General features: G+C 39.2%; 3 protein-coding genes across 5 annotated transcripts in view; 1 reads left to right on the top strand and 2 right to left on the bottom strand.

Moving 5' to 3' along the window:
• Positions 1–23,402, top strand: part of Gnao (guanine nucleotide-binding protein G(o) subunit alpha) — a 376,676-nt gene that overhangs the window by 8,116 nt on the left and 345,158 nt on the right. The gene's annotated exons all lie outside the window — the stretch shown is intronic.
• The window catches only part of LOC116416881 (glutamate receptor ionotropic, kainate 2), a 416,816-nt gene that overhangs the window by 350,083 nt on the left and 43,331 nt on the right, over positions 1–23,402 (bottom strand). The gene's annotated exons all lie outside the window — the stretch shown is intronic.
• LOC116416886 (uncharacterized protein F54H12.2-like) lies at positions 17,583–18,926 on the bottom strand. The gene is made up of 3 exons (XM_031927145.1): positions 18,657–18,926; positions 17,924–18,599; positions 17,583–17,845 (listed from the first exon to the last, which is right to left on the bottom strand). Exons 1-3 carry the CDS (start codon positions 18,924–18,926, stop codon positions 17,583–17,585), a joined length of 1,209 nt encoding a protein of 402 aa, XP_031783005.1.

The raw sequence follows: 23,402 nt of genomic DNA, 5'->3' as shown, positions 1-23,402 counted from the left end.
AGAACGTTTAATGGATTAATTTTCATTTTTCAATCTAAAATGAAAACAAGCGGTAAAATTTATACAAGCTGTGTTTTTGCATGTAAGGCACGACTGCTACATTTCTACCAGAATAAAACGAGTGAATGTAAATTGAATCAAATCATTAATTTATGCATTGGAGAAGAATTCTCGTTCCACTTTGTGATGTTCGGAAAACTCTATTTTTGGTTTTATTCAACTTTTATTCACTTTGAAATTGAATAATGTAAATCTATATAAAATCACTAAAGAAAATTTTCTACAACTGTATGATACCACTGACAAACAAAAAGACGTACTATTCGTACTTTCCAGCATCGAACTAGAATACCCACAAAACTCACTCACTGCCTAAAAAATAACACAGGCAGCTGAGGTAAACACTCGATGAAAACAATCTAAAAAAAGAACATACTGATTCGCACATATTGTCAACAACTTTTATGAGTGAAAGACATTTATCTGTGGAATTATCATTGAATGTACGATAACATTCATTAAACTAATGAATGCATATAAAATTTCCTTTCAATAACAACGCGTTCTTTAATTGCAAATGAAGTTCGAGTATTAATATTCTTTTATGTATTTTTACCAATAACAAAAATTATCATAGTAATATAATAATAATAATAATAAGAAGAAGAATAAGCATAATTGCAATAGCAATAATAACAGTAATACTGATAATATCAATGATAATGAAAAATAATAATAATAATTAGAATAATATTTATTATTAAATTTAGATTTTTTGATAAATTCATTAAATCGTAGCAAATAGTATTATTATGGAATTCCAGACTGTAAATATTTTACTATAGATACAATAATCATTACTTCGAGAATTCATCTAAAAAACTTTCGGCTTACGAAATAATTGTAACAATGAAAAAGTCCCAAGTTTGACAACATTAAATTTTATTACAAAACGCAAAAGAGTTTGATAAACTAATTTTATTAACCTATGTTTTTTCATTTGCAAAAAAGTGTGGACTTTTTGAATTTATAAAATTATATAATTATGCAATTTATGAAATACTTTATAATTTATGAAATTACTTTTGAAATTATGCTAATTTATAAAAGCAGAAAAATAAATAATCTTTGATTGAAACATAAAACGAGACGTTATTTGTTACATACAAAATGATAGAATAAAATATCGGTAATATGTCTATACTCGTGTCTACGGTAAAGCATAGGCCTTCGGCTTGTCTGGAGGTTAGGGGTTTGGAGTCGTTTGGTTAAAATGCACAACCATTTAGCCTATTTGTTCTTTAGGGGTTTAGGGTTTAAGGCTCTTTAGTTCACATGTACAGGCTACAAAGATCACAGATTTGTAAACAAGTTTTTTTGAAAGTTAAAATTTTTTTTCGATATTTCCGTCCACCATATTGGATCCGCCATTTTGAATTTTCAAAATCTGATAACAGATTTGTAATCAGCGACCTCGAAAACCTCTATATACAAACCTTCTACAAAATATTATGGATTGAAGTATACTTATAGTTATTTTGTGTTAGGGGTGGTTTACCCCCCTACGGAGAAGTATCTATGAAAAAACCGAAAAACTTAATTTGTTTATTATAGATGTTTACAAATTTTTTCCAAATTTTTTAGCCGTTTAAAACTTTTTTATTATATAAAATTTTTTTTCGATATTTCCGTCCGCCATATTGGATCCGCCATTTTGAATTTTCAAAATCTGATAACAGATTTGTAATCAGCGACCTCGAAAACCTCTATATACAAACTTTCTACGAAATATTATGTATTGAATTACATATTTACAGTTATTTTGTGTTAGGGGTGGTTTACCCCTTAGGGGTAATATTTATGAAAACACCGAAAGACGTCAACTAAATTTTGTTATTAAGGATGTTTAAACATTTTTTCAAATTTTTTTTAGTCGGTTTAAACATTTTTATTATAAAATTATGCCAAAAAATATATGTTTTCAACCCCTAAAAAATAGGGGATGCTACCCTTACTCTTCAAATCACCATGAAATACTTGCTCTTTTTGTAAGAAATAACCTCCAATTTGTTTCATTGAAAAATATTAATTTTAAGCCGAGATATTTAAAAAAAACGCTTTTTGGGGGTTAACTTTAGGGGAGGTTTTTACCCCTTAAAAGTGAAAATTAGCCGATAAAAAAAAATACGTGTCTCTTATTTTTTTATGTTCTACAACATATATGAAAATCATCAAAATCGGTGAGTTCGGGTTGGGTACCTTTCCTTGTGAGGGCGCGTATAGAGGTTTGAACATCTACTAAATCGGCTTCTGTTAGTCTACCGTACAGAAATGTATGAAGTGATCCAATGAATGGAAGGAGCGCGCGGCGCGTACGTTTACCTTAAGTCGAGCACCTGATCCGCTTGACGAGTGACGTCGTTTACTTCGTTCTGCAAGTCGCCTATTTCGCAGCGTGGCTCGCAAGAGTATATTATCTTGGCCGCGCATTCGGAAAGTTTTTCGCTATTCTTGAAATATGGTTTTAAATTTATTTTGTGGATCATTTTCTAATTGGAGCTTGATGTTGCGAGCAGGTTGTTGCTTCCCAGAATTCCTCCCGACATTATCCTGTAAGTTTTTTTTTTTTATAAGCAGTGGGCTAGAGCTTGGACATTGTGGTTTCTGTATCAAATTCGGGAGTATCCGTAAGGGTATCAGTCCAAGACGAGTTCACGAGATTCGGTAAACTATTAAGGGCTAGGCAATGCAAGATTGAGATGGATTAGACGATATTTTGTTACGCGGCACGTCCGGTGACATTGATTTCACCTTGCTCAAATTCTCTCTCGCTTAACTCCTTCTTGTTAAGGTACCCACGCTCAATTAGAGACTCTTCAACTTCTGTTGAGAGAAAATTGTCTGCGAAGGCTAAATAAACAAGGTTATAAAGGGTGTTTCTTGGCCTTCCGGTGTCACCCACGGTGGTTTTTCCCGCGGCGGTCTAGCCGATTATTTTCGTTTTTCACGTGCCGTTTTTGATTTCGCAGGTCGCTATGATTGGCTGTAAATCATTGCAGTCTGGTTGAGAATCTGCTTGATTTTTAAGTTTTGCTTTTGGTTTGGACTGATTGCTCTAAGCGTACGATCGGACTCTCTTGCGTGCGAGTCGGTCTATTGAATGTTAGAGACCTCGGATCATTTGTGTCTTCATCACTGGTTGACGAATTATCGCAAGATTGGTTTGTCGCATTTCTGACAGTTACTGGTGTGTTTAGGCGTAGGTAAGGGGTGAAGTGTCGACCGGTTGGATTAAGATAGATGTGAATGAAATTTCCGGCTTTATCCGAAAGTAAGTGGAAGAATCCCGTTGTTTCAATTTTTAGTTGCACGTAAATGCAAATGTTAATTTTAAAGCGAAAATATACGCGCAATCTACTAAAACGTATTGTGTTTCCGATTCTAAGATTTTTTTTTATTACGACGGGTTCTCCACATGAGCTTAATTCCGGAGATGAAAGCAAGCCTTTTCTCAGTTGTGTGGTCGACATATTTAAGTCTAATAATTTAATTAGTGAAAAAAATAAGCAATTGCCCGGGGGGAGTTGGGAATGTCGTCGGATGGTACTAGTAGTGCGTATAGCTCGGCGAATCTTTTTTTCGGATATAGCTTTGTACCAGTTTATTCCCCGAACTTTCGTCGGGGGGCTGGTGCGCGCGTTTGTAATTTCTTGGTATGCTATTAAAATCTTTGAAAGGCCCTTCGCAAGCGCTTGCATCGCCGGCCGTGTTTTTATCGTTTGAATCGATGTCTATGGCTTCGCGGCTTAGAGACAACGGAGTTCTGACTTGTTTTAGGTGCAGCAACGGAAGGTGTTGTTTTACGCTCACGCAGTCGGGAATTTTCGTTGGTGTTCATCGTCTCGGCGTTATTTTTATTAAAACTGTAGTTCTTGCCAGTTGCATGCGACACGTGCGCGATTATACCCGACTCCTCGCCATAGTAGGACTCTTGGGTTTTTGCTTCGTGGATATTTACTTGAATTCCGTCCCTACTCCCGTATTGTCTTTCTCTGACGTCAACTATGAAATTTCTGTTTAATTTCTCACCCAGAAATGGCCATGCGTCATTCAGCTTGGGCTCGAATAATGCTGATACTGGTTTGGGAGCTGTTTCTTTCTCAAAAGAAAGATTTGCGACGTTGGTATCGCGCGACTCGTTGAAACTTGTCTGCGTTTGATGCGGCTGAGGCTTTGCTGACGCTGTCGCTATTTTATTTTTCGCGGTGAACTTGAATTTTTCTAAACTTCCCGAAGCGATTGCGGTTTTTCCGGCGAAAGCGTATTTTCCTCGCTGTCGTCCGAACTGCTTGGGTTATAAAGTTTTCGCGTATTTGCGCTTTGTTTTCTTTTCGAGCGTATCTCTTTGCTTTTGATGAATGCCAAGTATCGATAGTGTAGGCGCAATTTTTTTGGGATGTCGTGGTCGCTCGAAAATTCAGAGATGTCTGAAATTACTGATTCTGGCCCAGATTCAGACTGAACGCTTGATTCGTCTATGCGCTTGGTTTTTTTGGGTAATTTTCAACTGTCCTCTAAATTCTATCGATTCGAGTATAAGTAAAATCTGTCAAACTCATTTCAAACAGCTAGTATATCTTTTTTACTGTAGATAAGCGTGCTGTCGTCCCGCCATTTTTTCCGTGCTTCTAATGAGCTGAAGCTGGATTCCACTGCTTTCCCCTTTCGACCGTCCTTCCCTACTGCTCGGGTACGGAAAATTATTCCCAGCGCCGCGTTTACTTTTTCGTCTGGCTCTAACTAGTTTTATTTTTCGGCTAGCGTGTACTATTCTGTGCGCGGTAACTCCGGGTTTTCGTCGTTCGGACCGAGCACTGGGTTGCGAGATAACGCGTCCGCGTTCGCGTGTTCTATTCGAGTCGGTTTATTATATTGAATTCATGGCCTATGAGAGCGGCTTTTAGCCGATTGAAGCGTAGGTTGGGTTTCTTTGCATCGTGAAAATGTTTTAAGGCCTTGAGGTCCGTTAAGATTTTAAATTTTCTGCCATATAAATAATATCTACATTGTTCTTTCGCGAAAACTATTGCTAACAATTCTTTGGCGTTTGTAGGGCAACGAATCTCGCTACCTTTCAGGCAACGAGAAGCATATGCACACAGTAGGTCTTTTCCTAATTCACCTTGGCTTAATACCGCGCCAAGGGCCCAGTCGCTTGCGTCAGTTTTCACGATAAATTCTTGGGATAAATCTGGCGCTTTTAATATCGGTTCTTTATACATCGCATTTTTTAATTTGTCAAAAGCCACCTCCTCCGCGTCTCCCCACTTGAATTTTGTATTATTTTTGAGTAATCTAAATAGTGGATATGCTATGTCTGAAAAATGTTGTATGAACCGGTGGTAATAGCTGAAGATGCCGAGCGCTTGTTTAACTTTTTTCGCATCTGTTGGCGCAAGGTATTCTGTCATCGCTTTGATTTTGTTGGGGTCCGTTATGTATCCCCCGCCTACTATGTATTCTAAAACTTGCACTTGTATCTTGAGGAATTGGCATTTTTTTGGTTCTACGGTCATATTGGCCGAAAAATCATTAAGTCGTCTGGATAAACATACTTGGTTGCCCTGCAGCCCTGCCATTGCAAGTGGCATGGCTTTCGTAAAAGTTATGAGCGCATCTTTTAGACCCATAGCCATACGATTATATTGGAGCAGCTGATTACTATGCTTTCCGTCCGGCACGTGAAATGCAGTTAAATAAGCTGAATCTAGGTGCATCTGGACCTGAGCCTTGTTTCAAGTCCGTGACCGTAATGTAATTCGCCGCGGCGAGATGTTCAATTATGTCACTCGTGAAGGGGAGTATATGGCAGCTATCTTTCGTTTCCTCATTTAGCGCGTGATAGTCCGTTACTAGTCGGAATTTTTAATTGCCCTGCGCGTCAGGCTTTTTTGGAACTATCCATAATAAAGAAAAGTAATTTGAATTTGACTGTGTTACTATGTTTTGTTCGCGTAGCTTCTGTAACTCACAAACCATGTGCTCTCTAAGCATCGGGGGAAATATGAATCTGTGATTGCGGATTACTTTATTTGATATAATGTTATTTTATGTTAAATCAAGTGTGTAGCCGGCCGGTTCTCCTTTGAGTCCGAGTACGCCCGTGTACTCGTCGATTATTTCTCTTATGCGAAGAACTTCTTCCTTGTTACACCCCCTAAGTCTATGAGTTTCATGGTTTTTTCGTCGCGTTCGCGCCTTTTTGCTTCGTTTGCACGCAGCCTATTATTGAGGTTTTTTACCTTTTTGTATTTTTCTACTTCGTATATGCGTCTGATAGTTGCGGTGAATTCTGAGATTTTTTTCTAGCAAGCCGTCCCCGTCGGCTTGGTAAAGATAATTGTCTGTAATTGTTTGGCATTCCTTTAATTCAACCATTGGACTGTCTATTGATACCTCCGTGTCCCCTATGTTAATGCATTCAGCGTAAACGCGCCCGTTTCTATTTACGCCTATGAAATTGCTAAACAGCAAATTTAAGTGAAGGTTTGTCAGTTCTGCCTAACTTACTTGTACGTTGTTGCTTACGCGTGCGCCAATGACCATTTTAACTTTTGGTGGAATCAAGATTCTCTTGTCCGCCTCAAAAGAAATAATTCTATTTCCTAGCTTGAGTGTTTTACTATCTGCATCGACGCATCCGCTGTGCTTTTCGATTGTATCCCATCCTATTGTGCCTGTTTCACTTATGGGAAATTCGTTTGGGACGATTTGTACTTTACAGGGCAAGTCTTGTATAAGAATTGTTGCTTATTCCAAGGTATGCGCTGTACCTGGGGTCACGCCCTTTAATTCAATGATTTTTCTTCTGTCGATTGGGTAAGTCAGGGCCAGCTTACCTCTTTTTAATAAAGATATTTCTGCGCCCAAGTCGGCATAAAATCTGCTGCAGCTGTCTCTGAGTTGCATGGAAGATAAGTTTACTATTGGCGGCTGCCTACTTGTCAATAAGAATTTTATTGACGGCATTTTGTTAAGATTTTTTACTTAAGGCGCGCTTCTATCTGAGTCGTCGCTCCGGGATTGCGGCGAACGCAGTTTAGTTTTTTGCGTTGATTTTTGTTCTTCGGCGGGCTTATTTTCATTTTTATTGCCACCATTGTCTTTAACGGGTTGATTCCCGCCTGAGTTGTGGCGATAATTACTCTTAAAATTGTTTCGCTTTAGTTCCCGCGGTTCTGGCCGTTGTAATTGTTTATCTTCTGCGGATCGTTATTTTGGCCGGGATTTTGAGCATTATTGTCCCCTGAGCCGCTATATTGGTTATTATTGTTCAAATTGCGCGAGCGTTGGTTGTATGGATTTGATATAACATTTTTGGACGCGTGTACTAGCAGTGTTATACAACTAGTGATATTGTGGCCCATTCTTTCGCAATATGAGCAAAATTCCGGTCTATGGCTGTCTGATTATAGCACTTGCGTGAGTTGTACTTGTCCTGGCTGCGATTCATGTTCTTTCTTTCTGTCCTCCGCCTTTGCCCTTTGAACCTAAGCTGGTTCGGGTAGTGTAAATACCGTATGGTTTAATGCCACGTTACCGTATTTCGCGCACCGTGCACTTTGTTTTCCCTCGTATTTGAGTGCGATTCTGAAGGCTTCGTTAAGCGTGTGCGTTCGTTCGCTTCGCACTTGGTGATCAATAGGCAACAGCAACCCAAGAATGAAATAGCTTAATGCGTCGTCGTGCGCACGAGCTTTTTTGTTTTTCTATCCCTTTTTAATAAATTTGGCGCGGCCTCGATTATAGTCAGTAAACGATTGTGTAGCTTTTGCATTCGGCTACTATAATGTCCCACAGACTCGTTCGATTCTTGCTGAAGGACTTTAATTTTGTCTAAGATCTCATCTGCGATTCCTACATTTCCGTAATGTAGAGCTAGGTCTTTTAATAATCTTTTTACTGACGGATAAGCTGTTACGAGCGCCATAGCCTTCGGCCGCTCTGCCTTTTAGTTTGCTTTGCAAGTGCATAAGAATGTAATCCTCGTAACCGTGAGAATTGAGCGGACTGTGTCGCAGAATGCTTAAGGGGACCTAACCACCTTAAAATAATTATTACAATAATGTCTTGATTTTTGTAAAACTGAATGATTTTTTATGCCAAATTGTAAAGTAATTATTTAATTTAATATTATAATGTAAAAAACTGTAGAAATAATTTTTTATATATGTCTCAATAGATATATTCTCTTAAAAACTGCTGCAGTGTAAAACATGCTATATTTTTGAGTACCACAGGATTCAGACTAAACGGATCAATGAATTGTACCAAACCATGGCTTGTTCTGTTCATTAGACATCTCTCTATGGAGTGAGTGTGGGATTTTGTAAAATACTGAAAGCGTATAAAGTTATAGCTTTTTAAAGCCCAAATTTTTGTATTTTTTTATATTTTATTGAAATTTTTAACTTTAAAAAGCTATAACTTTATACGCTGTCAGTATTTTACAAAATCCCACACTCACTCCGTAGAGAGATGTCTAATGAACAGAACAAGCCATGGTTTGGTACAATTCATTGATCCGTTTAGTCTGAATCCTGCGATACTCAAAGAAAAATACAGGGTATTGAAACAAGCATTATTAGAATAATATTTAAAATAATACAAAAACGTGTTTTTATTATTTTTCTGAAATTTGCATCATAATACTGTATTAAATATATTACAATATGTTGTTCTACTACTTTTTTACATTTATATGGAGTTCTAGCACTATACTTTAAGTTTAGTAGATCATAACCTGTAAAACAAAAGTACGTGTATTTACAATTTGCAATATGTTTTACATATCATTATAAATACTTATACAAAAATGTCTTATAATATACCTGTATTTAATAATGTAACTGCAGTTCTGTAAAACTTTTTATAGGTTATACTATATACTGTATACTGTTTATATTGTAACAAAAAAAAAAAAAAAAAAACATTTTAGTGTCCGCCACTGACATATGCACCATCATCAACAGTTGAAATGCATAACAGTCTTCTCAATTTTCTTGCCTCTTTTGTATTACAGTCTGCTTGTTTTTCAGCATCTTTGATACGTGCTTGATCTTTTGTTACTTCAGTGAATAATGCATTTTTGCCAGGCTTGATATTCAACTCTGACATAAGATACAGTAATCCTTTCCAGCCACTTGAAAACATTATACAAGCTAAGAAGGCAGATATTTGTAGAGTCTCAAGTCCAACAAAGTCCGTTTTAGGAGCAATATTCCACAAAACATTATTAAATGACTCATTAGCATTCTGAGTTTTACCACCCAAACATTTTCTTAGAAGCTCTGGCTCCGACAATTTTTCAAATACAACCTTGATCTCGTTACCACAACAACTCTTTCTTACTTATTGTCACATGAGTTCCATAAGGTTTAGAATTTATAATGTTTGAAAATGTTGACGAATCTCCATCTCCTGAGTATGACACATATTTTACATTATATTTTTCTATTGATCGACTAAAAATATCCACAATCACTGAAGGCTCCATTGACCCAGAAGAACCCCAATGGTTTTTTGTACATGATGGTAAGTGTGCGCTGTACCAAATTTCCCATTCTTTAGTACCTTCTGATCCATGAACTTTTTCATACTGGTTGCATTGTAAACAGTAAGAAGAAAGAACTTCTAAATCAATAATCTTTCCACTTTCTTGACCCAAGATTGACCCAAGTAAAAACTCCATTGTAGGATCTATGACCTCGACGCTGCCACGTACCATCACCTTGAACACCTATTTCCTGTTTACAAGCTACGACTTCATCTGGCGTATTCGTAACATCTGATTCATCATTTAACATATTTTCATCTAAATCTTCTATACTCAGTTGACTAATAGCTTCTGGATTAACACTTTCAGGTTCACATATCTCATTTTGTGAATTAGTACGTGTAAGTCGAAGTTCTTCGTCTATAGCTTCAGACATAAACTTATCCGCAACTCTTGATGTAACTTCGAAAAGCACATTACGTATTTTAGTAAAAGTTGCATTTTGAATTGGAAGAGGAAAGTGCATTACTCACAAAAAGTTCTCAGACTTTCCAGGCCACCACCAACCAGTCTCATAGCTAGGACACTGCGTCTATTGATTTCAAAAATATTTGATTTTTTTCCAATTTTTTTACAGTTGTGAAAATTCTTCTCATGTAAACACTTATCACACGTAACAGAATAATTGCCACCTAATCCATGACATTTTATTTCATAAAATTTTATATTTCCACCACACTTACACATCAAATTGTTCTCTAAGAATGTAAAGAAAAGACTCATATCAAAGATTCTATAACCTTCGAAATCAACCTCAGGATAATCTAGAGACGACAGTTTACGGGCAGAAGAACTTTTAATTTGTTTATTAGCATCTTTCTTTTATCTTCAATTTAGGTCTTTTTTTCTGCCGATATAATTTCTTGAATCAACTTTTCTGTGACGCTGTCTTGAAAAATCCATTATGCACACACTATATAAAAATATAAATTTATTATGAAAACACTGTTTTTATAGTATATATTTCACTATAACTTTATAGGATATATTTATAGTATATATTTATAGTATTTTTATATTATAAATATCACTATATCTTTTAGATATTAGATTTTATCAGATTCAATAAATGACATGTAAACATTCACATTAGAGGTTATGTTATCCTTGTTGGCCTTATGAAAATTGTACAGATAGATATAGATCTATGTATAAAAGTTACTGTGGCTGAGAGTGCCCCCTGCTGTTCATGATGGTCTCTAGTCTTCATGAACAGTAGCGCATGTTTTTCGACCTAACGCTCAGAAGTTAGCTTGTAAGCTTGAATTCGGAATAAGGCCGTTACCGGTCATAGTCGAAAAGAAACAGGTAACAGATATACAGCTTAGATAACAGCTCGCTGTTCCTCACTTATATAGATATACTAACCAATGTTATCTTCTTGTATATGTCCCTGTATCTGTATATGTTCCCTGTTCTTTTTTGCCTGTAATGGCCCCAACGGGCCTTATACATAGGTAAGTATAACTATAGATATGAGGAACAGCGAGCTGTTCCTTGTATCTATATCTGTTCCCTGTTGTGGATATAGGTTGATTTATTTTACTTTTATATTACACACACACACGCACACATAAAAGAAGCTAACAAATAATAAATATAGTAGATATATGTATGTATGTGTGCGTTAGCGTGCAAAAAGTATTTGACTTGAAAAATTATTAATTTTGCTATACATTATTTATATAGGTTGTTTAAACTATTTTTTTTGCAAATCTGATGACAGATTCGTAATCAGCGCACTCAAAAACCTTATATTACATACATTTTACGGCCCATTCATATGTTTTCAAAAAAGTGGTTTAAGGTGGTTAGGTCCCCATAATTGGTCTGGTTCACCGCTGAATTGAGGGATCATTTTGATTGCCTTATGAAAGTGCAAGGTGTGTCTCAATCTGAGTCTATTCCTACCAAAATCATTATCACTTTTTCATTCAGATTCGCTGCTGCTCTGTTCGCTTGGGTCGCTAGGCTCGCTGTAATTGCTAGACTAGTCGAAAGACTCACTTTTCGCCGGCCAGGGGTTGCCATGACATTTGTGTTTTCTGTCACCGTAGCTATCTCATGATGCGTCTCGTCCGCGATTTTGGGGGCATTTATTTTTCCGGCATTTTTTTTTTTTTTTTTTTTTGAGTCTCTGCCCGATTTATTATCCACCGCTCGGTGATTTGTTTGATTCTCCCGAATTTTGTACTACAACTTGCTGTCTGAAGATTGGTAGCTGAAGCGGGTTTTTCCGGAGTTTAATTTATATTTTTATCTAATTTATATTTTTGCGAAGTATTGCCGTCCCATCGCGAGTTGCAGCTTCTGGATCCATGATCCACATCGTAGGCATGTGTGTGTTTTTTCGTCGCTCGAGATATCGAGTAACCGCGCTACTCTCATTTCATGGCCTACGCTGCCATTAGCGTGATTTAATAGCTACCTATCTGGTGAGATAAACTTTTACTCATTTATTATCTCGTGTGTATTTCTCTGCGGAGAGTGAGTTTTTTCCTGGCTGGGTGCCTTAAAGACTTCGTCTGTTGGCCTCAGTATGCGATTTGTGCAGTTTTCACGGAGGTACTTGCTCATTCTACTAATTGCATTAGTGCTTTTACTTGTTGCGTTTGAATTCAAGTTACTTATTCTTTCGTTTAATTTCTTAAGTTCACATTGGGTCGCGGAGATGTCTGGTAGCGCGCATGCACCTTCTACGTTATCGTCGAATTTGCTCGTGATTTGCTGTTTGCTTTTGCTGCTACTTGTTTCGCTTGACGGTTTGGGAAACTCGCATTGTTTTGGTGTTTGATCCAGCGGATATAGTCGATTTCTCCTAGCTTCAAGCCATGTTTCGTCGAGCGTGAATTTGTTCGATTCTGCTTCTTTGTCGAATGATACCGGGATACCCTTATATTCGCGACGGGACCTTAATGCTCTACGCGTGCAGAATGATAGTGTTTGTTCGATTCTCAATATTTCGCGTGCATATTTTCATTGCTTTAGGTCCTATTCCGGCTCGCTTAGCGATTCGCTCTCTTTCGTTTTGCTATTCGATTTCTTTGTTGTCCCTGTCATATTATTAAATAAACCTGGAGCAGCCATTGGCGATGCGACGGATATAAGATACGTTTGTTTGTTTTTAAAGGGACTTGTTTTGTTATTTCCGAGTAACTTTGTGTAAAATTTGTGTCACGGTAAAGACGCGAGCCAACCTGATGTAACAGAATGTACTTACAGTAGGTTGATCGAAATGCTGACTGCGGCGGTGATGAACATCGTGACGACTCTCGGAATTGCTGCAACTGCAAAGGGTAGTTGCGACTGATCTGGATTCTATCTGGTCAAGGCAGGCTTAAGTAGTCGATATCGGCTTTAAGGGATCCGTTGGCCGTAGTGTTTTTTTGTGGTACGTCGACGGTTACTGCTTGAAGTTTAGGACGTTGCTGCTGCGGCTCGTGTATAGTGATATCACAATTCCTTTGTTTGGTGAGGCACGGTGCAGCTTGCAACTAATTTCCTTTTCTGCTGTTGTGGCCTTGCTTTTCTCTATTGCTTTGATAGCGTAAAAAAATTTGGCTTCGTTCACTCAAATTCTTGGGAACTTGTAATCGTTAAGACCTAATCCTCTTCAAAGATAAACTTTTTCCAAATAAAAAATTGTTTTTCTAAAGTACGTCCTTCTGCTAGTCCTACTTCTTGTCCTTTCTGAGCGCCCGAGCCCACGAGGGATGCCACGTGTTACAAAAGGAGGGTGGTATTCGTAAAATAAATTGGTGATGGGTAAAAATAATCGAAATCATGAATTGGAAAATTTTATATGCATAGAGATTAGTGACGAATAAGGATAGAATAACAAATTTTAGAAAAATATACATTCTTACAAAAATTAACTAGTGATGGATAACTAGTGATCAAAATAAGAATTACAAAATGAAAATCAACATATATTTTAGAAAAACAAATAAAAAATTATAATATAGAGTACATCTATAATTAGGACTTACTATAACCACGAATTTTATAAACTGTAAAAGTACAAATTTTTTGGATTACAGTAAATCATCGTGAATTCTATAACCTATAAAAGTACAAATTTTCCGAATTACAGAAAATCATCATAAATTCATAACCTGTAAAAGTACAAAATTTCTATATCACAAAAATCACCACGAATTCTACAAACTGTAAAAGTACAAATTTTTTCGATTACAGAAAATCGTCATGAATTATATAAATTGTAAAAATACAAATTTTTTAGATTACACAAAATCATCGTGAATTCTATATTGAATTATATATTCTATACAAAAAATTTGAAAATTTATAAAAAATTGAAAATTTAGAAAATTAAAAAATTTTAAATATTTGAAAAATTTGAAAAATTTTAAAAACGGGTATTAACAGAGATAACTTGGGTTAATTTTCCCCGCTCAAGCAGGGAGAAAATAATTTTCTCCCCGCTTGAGCTCAAACTTTTTCTAACACGCTTGGAATGGACGATTTTCTACGCTACTTTTAGGCATAAAAAAGGCCCATTTCATGCGCGTGTTGGGAAAATTAACTTAATTATCCACTGACTTTGAAAAATTATGATCACGTGTATGATCTATGTTATGATTTTTTACAAGAGACAATATATTTACGATTCCTCGACTTCGGTAGGAATATTTGTAACAACAAAATCAAGTTCTATGATTTTTTTGGCGATGATCCAAGTAAAGCAATTTATTTCTATAAGTATTTAAATAATGTATCACTAAGCTTTGAATTTTTAGCACAAATGTATGGATATCTTCATTTTTAGCCAAAGATACAGGGTCTTTGCCATTCTGGGACCCATACAGGAACTTTTGCAGTATAAAAAAGTATCTCCATGAATTTTTTGGTGGTCGTTGTGTGTGTGTGTGTGTGTGTGTGTGTGTGTGTGTGTGTGTGTGTGTGTGTGTGTGTGTGTGTGTGTGTGTGTGTGTGTGTGTGTGTGTGTGTGTGTGTGTGTGTATATATATATATATATATATATATATATATATATATATATATATATATATATATATATATATATATATATATATATATATATATATATATATATATATATATAATATATATATATATATATATATATATATATATATGACTATAGGGGTTTATGGTACCCAATATATATTCAAAAATAGGAAAATAATAAAGTTAGGACATATACCTTATTTTACGAAATATCGATGATTTAAGAAAATTCATCGTATATTATGGAGCCGTCGTTGAACTACAATCAATTGAAAGGACGACATGTATTATAACATGATAATTAATAACTGATAGTCCAGCATATAATAGTAGTAAGAAGGGCCATATAGCGAGACAGGCGTTATTGATTTTCCCCCTCCCCTCGGCTACGGCGCCTAGGCCGTTATAGCGTACACCCCCCTCTATCTCGTTATCTCTCTCTCGGCCTGGGGGGCTGTTATGGCGTAGGTCATTTTTGAGGGGCAGATAAGGTGTACCTGTTTCTAAGTAGACATTAAATAATGCAACAGATATGTCCTTATTTGAGGCTGACATGGTGTAGAAGCGCTCTCCACTTTCATGTGTGTGCGTTTGTTCTATACGTATGGATGTTTTTGTGGCCCTGAAAAGGGCCGATGGTTTCTATGAAATATAAATTATAATTTTTTATAACCCTTTTTTCGGGTATAGATCCGGTATTTGTAGAGTATTTTTCTGTAATTGATTTGAATTGAATTTAATTTTTCTTATCATCGTTGAGTGGTTTATAGCCGGTCTTTTTTGCGCTGTGCTCCTGACCTATCGTGGTTGCCTAGTCGTCTCCAAGTGAGACGCGACGCTTATCGGGCGCTATTTATAGCGGTAAAATAATAGTTGGAAAGAGAGGGAAAAACGTTACGATCTCCAGATAGGTAAACATTTATTGTCAAAGCCGATTCTCTCGTTTAAATTATCTGTTCTGTTGGTTCTACGAAATGTTTCTAGTTTAGTGTGTCGTTTTTTATAACACTCTCTATAACAGTCTTTTTTTACCCCACTGTCATTCGAGCGCGCTAACGCTAATTTTCCTGCACATACACCCATCTAGCGCATTGGGTGATAGTACCCATCACTGTACTCCAGGTCGATGCAGACTCTCTTTAAGTTGGATTTGTTGAGCGCGTAGGTCGTCGACAGCAGTAGATTTGGAAATTCAGCAGTCGGACTACGTTTGCCGGATGTTTGACAGTTTGCCATGGTGAAGCACAAAAAAATTCATGGTACTATCTCACTTGTAAAAAAAAAAGTTGTTATAGCGTACAAGTGCACAGTCAGAGAGTCTCGATGCTACTATGAAATCTCGCGACCGCCGTCGTCTCTTTAATACAATTTTTCCCACTACCCTTTCGTAGTCCAACAGTTATACGGTTGTTGAAAATACGGCGTAAGGACGTTACAAACTGGCCGTTAAAAATAAAAAATAAATCTTTTCATCAGAGAAAAATACGACAGACGACATCCGTCTGTTTAGAAAAGCAAAATTCGTTACTGCTTAATAAAGAAATACATGTGCGTAGGGTAGAATGAGAACACATTTATATTACGTTCAATATTTTTCTTTATTCAAGATTACAAATACATCAAACACATCTTAATCTAGAGGTACACGCTTGCTTACATGGTCCTGAGCCTAGAGAACGCTCATCGGCAAATGTAGACGCTCGCTTACATTTTTTATATTTAAGTTTATTGCGAATCTTTTTATAAAATTTGACGACAAGGGTATCGTTTTGCCCAGTGTCTTGTGAGAATAAGCGGCAAAATGTCCCGATTCTCGTACCGCAACACATGTGATATAAAAACATAACAGTGTATTGTCCGCAGCAAATCGAGTCGATGCTTTGAAGAGTTTTTGTATTCCAGCGAAAATATTTACAGTTCTTACGTAGGCGTTCTATATGATGTCTTGATACCGGTGGCAGGCCAAAACTGTCGAAATACGTGCCCAATCTATTTTTGTCAATGTAAATAGCTACCCAGTGTGTTCCTGGTTTAGTGTGATCATCGGTGTTACACACTATTGCTGCTGGCGTCATCAGCACCCGCGGTATCCGATCTGCAGCGTAAACCCCGATTGTCCGGGCTTTTAAGCCTTCTAGGACTGTCATAATCTCGGCCGTATTCATTTTTATTGTAGATGAATCGGTGTCGTTACTCGCGTATTCGTCGTCGTCGCTGCCGCAGGTGTCTTCGTCGCTGTCGATTTTGTCCACCACGTCCCTTCCTCGAAATTGCACAGTGTTACCTCTTCGAGACCACATAGGCTTTTGAATAGCTTGATAAAACACATCGGTGTCAGTCTCTTGTATTTTTTCCAATATTTCACTGTGCACCTGTGAATGGATCCACTTTTGTAGTATGTGTGCTCTCAAGAGTGCACAGTACGATCTTTTATAGGTGTCTGCCTGACAGCCATGGTAGCTGCAGACCTGCGGGTATTTAAAGCGTCTCTGCAGTTCACCGAATCCAGCTGTCGTGTAATCATCGAGATTCTCGACGTTGCGCGATTATAGATTGGACATATCGTGCTTTCTCAAGGCCCTTGACGTATATTCTTTTAGCCGTTCTAGCAAGGTTATACAGGTGATAGTGTAATTTTCGTAGTGTTATATCGCCCTCGAACCAGTGTATGCCAAAATGTCGCGCCGCTGCATAGTCGTTGGCGATCCTCAAGGAGCAGGGTAACTCGGTAAATTCGTGCGGTAGCAAAATCACCCAATGAGAAATGACGTGTCCTTGCAGAGAAACTACAGCCACTTCTTTGAGCAAAAACTTGTCTTCTTTGTCCCTGAAGCCCTGAAGTTCTATCACGTAATCGTAATCCATGGTGAATGTATCGGGTGCTGCTGCTGCTGACGTCGATCAACTGAGTCGACGATATACAGCGTCAGAACTCTTATACCTTTTTTATTCTCTCTCCCATCACCCAGCCACTTTAGGAATTAAAGTCCGTTATAATTTGTCTATTCGAGTCGATTTCAAGCACGTTGTCAAACTCTGCATAAACAATGCAGTTTAGCGTTTCCGTTAGAGCTTCGGCGAAACGCACCTCAACGCTTAGAGACCCCGAGCGAACGAGATTCCAATGGCTGGTAAAATGCGCTGACAAATCCGGTGTCAGATCGAAAGCAAATAGGCAAAATCCGTTGGGATAACCGTAACGATCGATATCGAGACCCTCGTTTAGGTAATGTATACCTGTGCCGGAAAAAAGCGTATGATAAGCGTCTACGTATAGCTTATGGTCACCGGTAAAGCGTGGCTGCAACGGCCTACTGGGGACTTGAACGCCGTCCACGTAGAGCGAAATAAAGTTTATGTTAAAGTGTTGAAAATTGAAAGGGTTGAGCTTTCTATTGCCGTTGAAGGCTTTATTTTTAACAAAGCCCAGGATGATCCTTTTGGGTAGCTGTCCCAGTATAACGTTGTCCAGGGTGTCGCCGAGTATTCCGCTGTGCAGCGTAAACGACTTGACTTCGGCCCTTGTTAAGGGGTATTTGGCTGTTGTTTTAGCAAGAGCGTTCGCGTGCGCTAGTAAAATACCCGGGCTTATCTTGGCACGACGCACGATCAGTGTGGCCTCCTTGATGTGCACCGAAAATTTTCCGTTGTCGGACCAGTCCATGAGACAAAAGGCGTCTTTGCTACGGACCAATCTTACTCTCACGTCTACACCGTTGATCAGGAATTTCGGTTGATTAAAAACGTCACAATGCAAATGTCCGATCATGTCGACGGCCTTGCCACCAGCTATAAAGAACAGTCTGTTAATGAGACCTTGATTCGCACCATCAGCCTTACGATCTAAATTTGGCGCGGCATCCATGGCATCGGTGGTGTCGATGCTCCACAAATCAGACGTGAGAAAAGAGCGCATAGCAGGCGCCGCATAATTTAGCAGCGTTTCTATGTAGGCTCTATACGGATACGCATTGTTTGGCGGTGAAACTAACTATTGATTGAAAAATATGTCAATCTGATCAAACATTGAGTGTATAAAGTTATTCACAGGGCCAATTTTGAGATTTTCGCTGGATGTATCACTAGCTGGTAGTATTTGAACGGTCAGGTGCAACATGGTGTGCGCGAATTGGATGTAGTGATCGGTTGAACTTTGAATTAAAAATTCCAAGGGTGAGTCACCATCGTCGCTGAACGACGAAATGGGTTTGTAGTAGAGATAAGCGCTACTTTCGATGGATGTTTGAGTGTGAGAAAGAGTAAAGAGATCTAGCTCGCTCTTCATCCCGTCGCCGCTGCACGCGTGTAGATACGCCATTGTTATTAATTTTTAGGACCGAAAATATCTGTCACACTTCTGATCCGCCTCTTTCTCTTCTTTTTGCGCTCTAATTTCTTGCTTGGTTTTTTGCTTACTCGCTTTTTTGATTTTGCCTTGCGACGCACGTTGCGTACCGGCGCACGGCTCTTCTTCGACTGCCGTTTGCGCTTGGCAACAGGACCTATATAGCCGTTGCCGCTCATCATTATGTGATCAAGCTTGTTTTCTGCTTTACTTTTCAAATTTTTACCCGACTCTTTCAGGAGACCGCTAAGGGCTTCTTTGAAATTAGCACCGTTATGGGCGACGTCGTCAATTACATTCAGGCCCGCGCGAATAGCTTCTTTGCCGACCGCTTTGGCACCGCGCGCGAGATAAGGTGCTATTTGACGAAAAATCGAGCCCAGAAAGCTTCCAATACCTGAACGTCGTTGGTAAGTCGCTCCTGTGTATACAGATTTTACACCGGCGCCGCCACCGACTTGGTCGTTGTAGTAATGAATATAATGACTCATTTTATGCCTACAGATTATGCTTAAAGTGAAGCGTAACCGTCAGTGTCCCGTACTCGAATGGTATTTTGTCACCGTGCTGATCTCTTATATCGATAACGATATTTTGGAAAGAGTGCTGCAGCAGTGGAATGTAATGGATCGGTGCAAACTGTTTAACCATGTACGTGCCGAATTTGTACTTTGAGTTTTCAAAAGCGACTATGCGCAAAAGTGCTGCTTGCGTATCGCCGACCGTGTACGGTGTGCATATGTCTGTATAGACGTAAAGCTGATCGGGCACAGCGCGTGCCAAAGAGGCAAGTCTGATACCCACGTTATTGCTTACACCCAAATTCGATGTTACAAAAGTGCCCGTTTGTCTGTGCACGGTATCTTCAAATCCAAATACGCGTCGAATTTTTTCATTAAAGGTTGTATAATGAGGATATTTACATTTACAAGTACGTCTCAAGGTGTACTAGCCTTTCTGAAATTCAGTCGATGCGAGTATCTGATACTCGCGAATATCTCGTACTTTGTTCAATTCTTCGGCCAGCTGGTCCACAGTTTCGTATATTCCATGAGGAAAATTGTAGTACTGATCACCGTCTTTGCTGGTCTCACTGCCAAGTTTAAAAGTGTAGTACGCCTCGGGTTCTTGAATGTGCACAACGGTGCGCGGCACGTGGATTTCGGATAGGCCCACGTGCCAATCTCCTGTCAGTCTTATTTCGCGGCACTTATTACTCGGTAGCACGAGATAAAAGTCGTCCGCGTTATCCATAGTTTAAACACCTTTGATATCGCTCGCTTTTATCCAAGAGTTAAATTTATCGGGATATCCCAGCCACTTGACAAACAGTTGTTTTTTATTTCCGCGACCCTTGGTTTTAATTACACGCTCTATCTTGAATTCTTGATCAGTTAGCATACGAGCAGCGCCTACGCGCACCAATTCCTCGTTGTAAAAAAATCCGTCAATGATTTCAGTCATCTCATCATTGAGATCCTCCAATTCGTATGTGCAAATACCTTGCCGCTGAGTTACGCGTTTGATTTTGAAAATTTCTTCGCTAAAGTTTTTTTCGAACCCTTTCGAAAAGGTGCCCTTGGATCGACTGATGCGCACGTAGTAGTTGACACGGTATTTAGGCTGTATCAGGTGCTTCTTTTCACGGGCGTGACGCTGCTGTTCTACGTTGCTACACGCTTTGTAGACGTGTGAATCGTGTTGTTGTATGCGTCGACAATTTTCTGTAACACGTCAATGTAACGTTTGGTGTTGCGGTGGGTAAAGTACCTCCACATACGCTCTTTCAGCGTACGATTCACGCGTTCAACTACGGCCGCTTTGATATCCGGATTTCGGACGGTGCGAAAAGAAATGTCGTATTTTTTGAGAATTTTTTGAACATCGCTACCTGTAAACTCTTTTCCCTTGTACGATTGTAAACACTGAGGCACCCGATTACCGGCTCGTTTGAGAATTTTTTCAATGGCTGTAGCGACTGTCTGAACTGATTTATCGCGCAAGGGTTAGGCCCATACAAATTTACTGAGAACATCTATGACGACGAGTATGTAACAGAATCCGTCATTCGCTTCTTTGAGCGTGGTTAATTGACACAAATCTGCCTCCCAAACGTCGTCAATGTTGGTGACGTTATAGTGCAATCTTGAAAATTTTTTGCGTATCGGATGATGAAGTGTGTACGTGTCCTGGTTGCTCAGCCACTCGTAGATGCGATTCTTTTCTTTGTCGGTTAAAGATTTGCCTCGAGTATTGACACGGAGGAGATTTCGAGCACCTGCGTAACCGGTCTCGTGTCCGGGATCATAATACTGTTTCTCAAACTTCATACCGGCAGATTTAACCATCTTTTTTCACGAGCCGATCGTCTTGGCGGCCGCGGCTCGTGTCTGACTTTACTCGGCGGCTGTGACGTGGCTACTGTATCTGTACTTTTGCGCTTCGCCACCTTTATTCTAGCCAATATTTGTCTAATCATTTTTGAAACGTGCGTATTCCCGACGAATTCATTCGGCGTTTCGGAGCTGGCGATAAACTTTGCAAATTGAAATTGTCCAACGGGCGGATCGTACTGGGTATCTTTTTTTGGCTTTATCAATATATCGCTCAGTAAGTCTACTATATTCGATTGAAGCACGAGACTACCGTCTATGATAACGCCACCCGTGTTGTTCCATTTGAGCCTATCGGACTCGTTAGCCTGCCAGTGTTTAAGCAGCAAGCGTGCTTTTTTCTGATGAACTTTTGGCACACTTTCGATAATAGTTTCTTCCGACAGCTGTGTCGCGAGATTCTCATCGCGAGGCTCTTCGAGTTGTTCGCTTTCCTTGAAGAACAGAAATTGTCGCAGTGCTTGCAAGTAGTTTTTACACTTTTCTTCTTCACTGATAAATTTTTTTGAATTAAGAATCTCATGCATTTCCGCGTCTAGTCGTGATAAGTTATCCTCAGGCGTTTGTACACTGCCCTCGGTTGTTAGTGGTGCTGGTATCGCGTGCTGCTGCTGCTGCTGCTGAACAGTCGTAAGCTGGGCGGTGTTTTGTAAACGCTCGGCCATCGTCTCCGGTACAACAATCATTTTTCTGGCGTGCTCCATGTTAGTGTAAAATTTTTGAAAAAATCGTGCTGATGAGCGGTTCGAGAAGCAGTGGTAAGAAAAAACCACCGCTCTGAATTATAGTGCGTTTTCGACGTTTCCAAGTACCAGCGGTGGCGGCGGCGGCTACCTTACCCCGAGCGGCGGTTGGTGGTTCGATCAATTTTCTCAAGACGCATTTGTGCTTTTTTAGACGATGTTTTTCGCACTCCTTGATCTCGACTATTCGGTGTAAGACGTTGAGCGCACACTCGCAGATACACTTGATGAGCTGTTTATCAGCGGTCCGTATCAAGGCATCGCGCTGTTTTTCGTTGGCGTGACAGAGGGCGTTCAAAAGTGCAACGTGTTTTTTTGAAAAATGTTTACCACAAACAATACCTGGATCGGTGCTGCTGTTGCAGGATGTTCGTACGGCCATCGTCTCAGAGAGACTGCTTTAGTCTCGTTACAATCGGCACATTAAATAATGTTGTGTATCGCAGCCTGCATCTATCGTCGAGTCGATTTGCCACGACGAGGCACGTACGCGTATTGCATCTGATCGTCAGGAAAAACACATGTTCGAAATCGAAAGTCGTCCGGCGTATCCTGTTTTAGATCCAAGAGTAGATAGCTATGGGGGCGACTATATGCATCCATGTAGGCCTCTTGCAGAAATTTCGAGTCTTCGGGATAAACTTGTCGCGCTAGGTACCGGATTTGCGCACGGTCGCGAGGATTCTTGAACAGAACGATGTAATTCGAATTGAGAGACAAATCACGCTGATTTGCACCTTTGTAAAAAAGATTCTGACATAGATATATAGTGAATATGTTTTTGTGATGACAGCCACGTACAAATAAATCGAGTAATACACTGTTAGAAGATTCACGCATCAAGTCGTCTAAAATTAGCAATTTTTTCTTATCGTTATCGTTGGAATAGTCGCTTGACTGTGGCAATCCTTCCCGAAACTCTATATTCAAATTACCGGGTATTTTGAATTCGTTCCTATACGTATCTTGCCATTCGCCATAGTAAAATAATACGCGATCAAAGCGCACGTTGCACATTTCAGGCAGATTAGCGAGAAACCGTTTTACGAATACGGTTTTTCCACACATCGTTGGGCCTGATATGATGCATGTGAACGGATGCTTCCAACGAATATCCATCTTTGTTACTGACAAAAACAAATAACTGTCCACCTGTTTTATTGTCGACGATCCCCGTGGCGGCGCGGTGGCGGCGCTGTCGAGGCACGTCACAGTCAGCTCATCGCGTGCCTCGTTATCAGCTGTTTTCCCGGGCGGGTGGGCGCAAGATAAGCTGAAACGACGCGACCGCTGCTCTCTAGCCTACTACACGC

The sequence above is a fragment of the Nasonia vitripennis genome (genome assembly GCF_009193385.2).
Source record: "Nasonia vitripennis strain AsymCx chromosome 3 unlocalized genomic scaffold, Nvit_psr_1.1 chr3_random0011, whole genome shotgun sequence".
Classification (NCBI taxonomy): Eukaryota; Metazoa; Arthropoda; class Insecta; order Hymenoptera; family Pteromalidae; genus Nasonia; species Nasonia vitripennis.
This window is presented reverse-complemented; position numbering and strand designations above follow the sequence as displayed.

Excerpts from the sequence above, each read along its gene's own strand:
- LOC116416886 (XM_031927145.1), bottom strand. The coding sequence starts at position 18,926 with ATGGCGTATCTACACGCGTGCAGCGGCGACGGGATGAAGAGCGAGCTA. Across the intron at positions 18,600-18,656 it reads AAAATCTCAAAATTGGCCCT|TTAGTTTCACCGCCAAACAA; the intron begins GTGAATAACTTT and ends TTCAATCAATAG. Across the intron at positions 17,846-17,923 it reads GGACGGCGTTCAAGTCCCCA|GTATACATTACCTAAACGAG; the intron begins GTAGGCCGTTGC and ends TTTCCGGCACAG.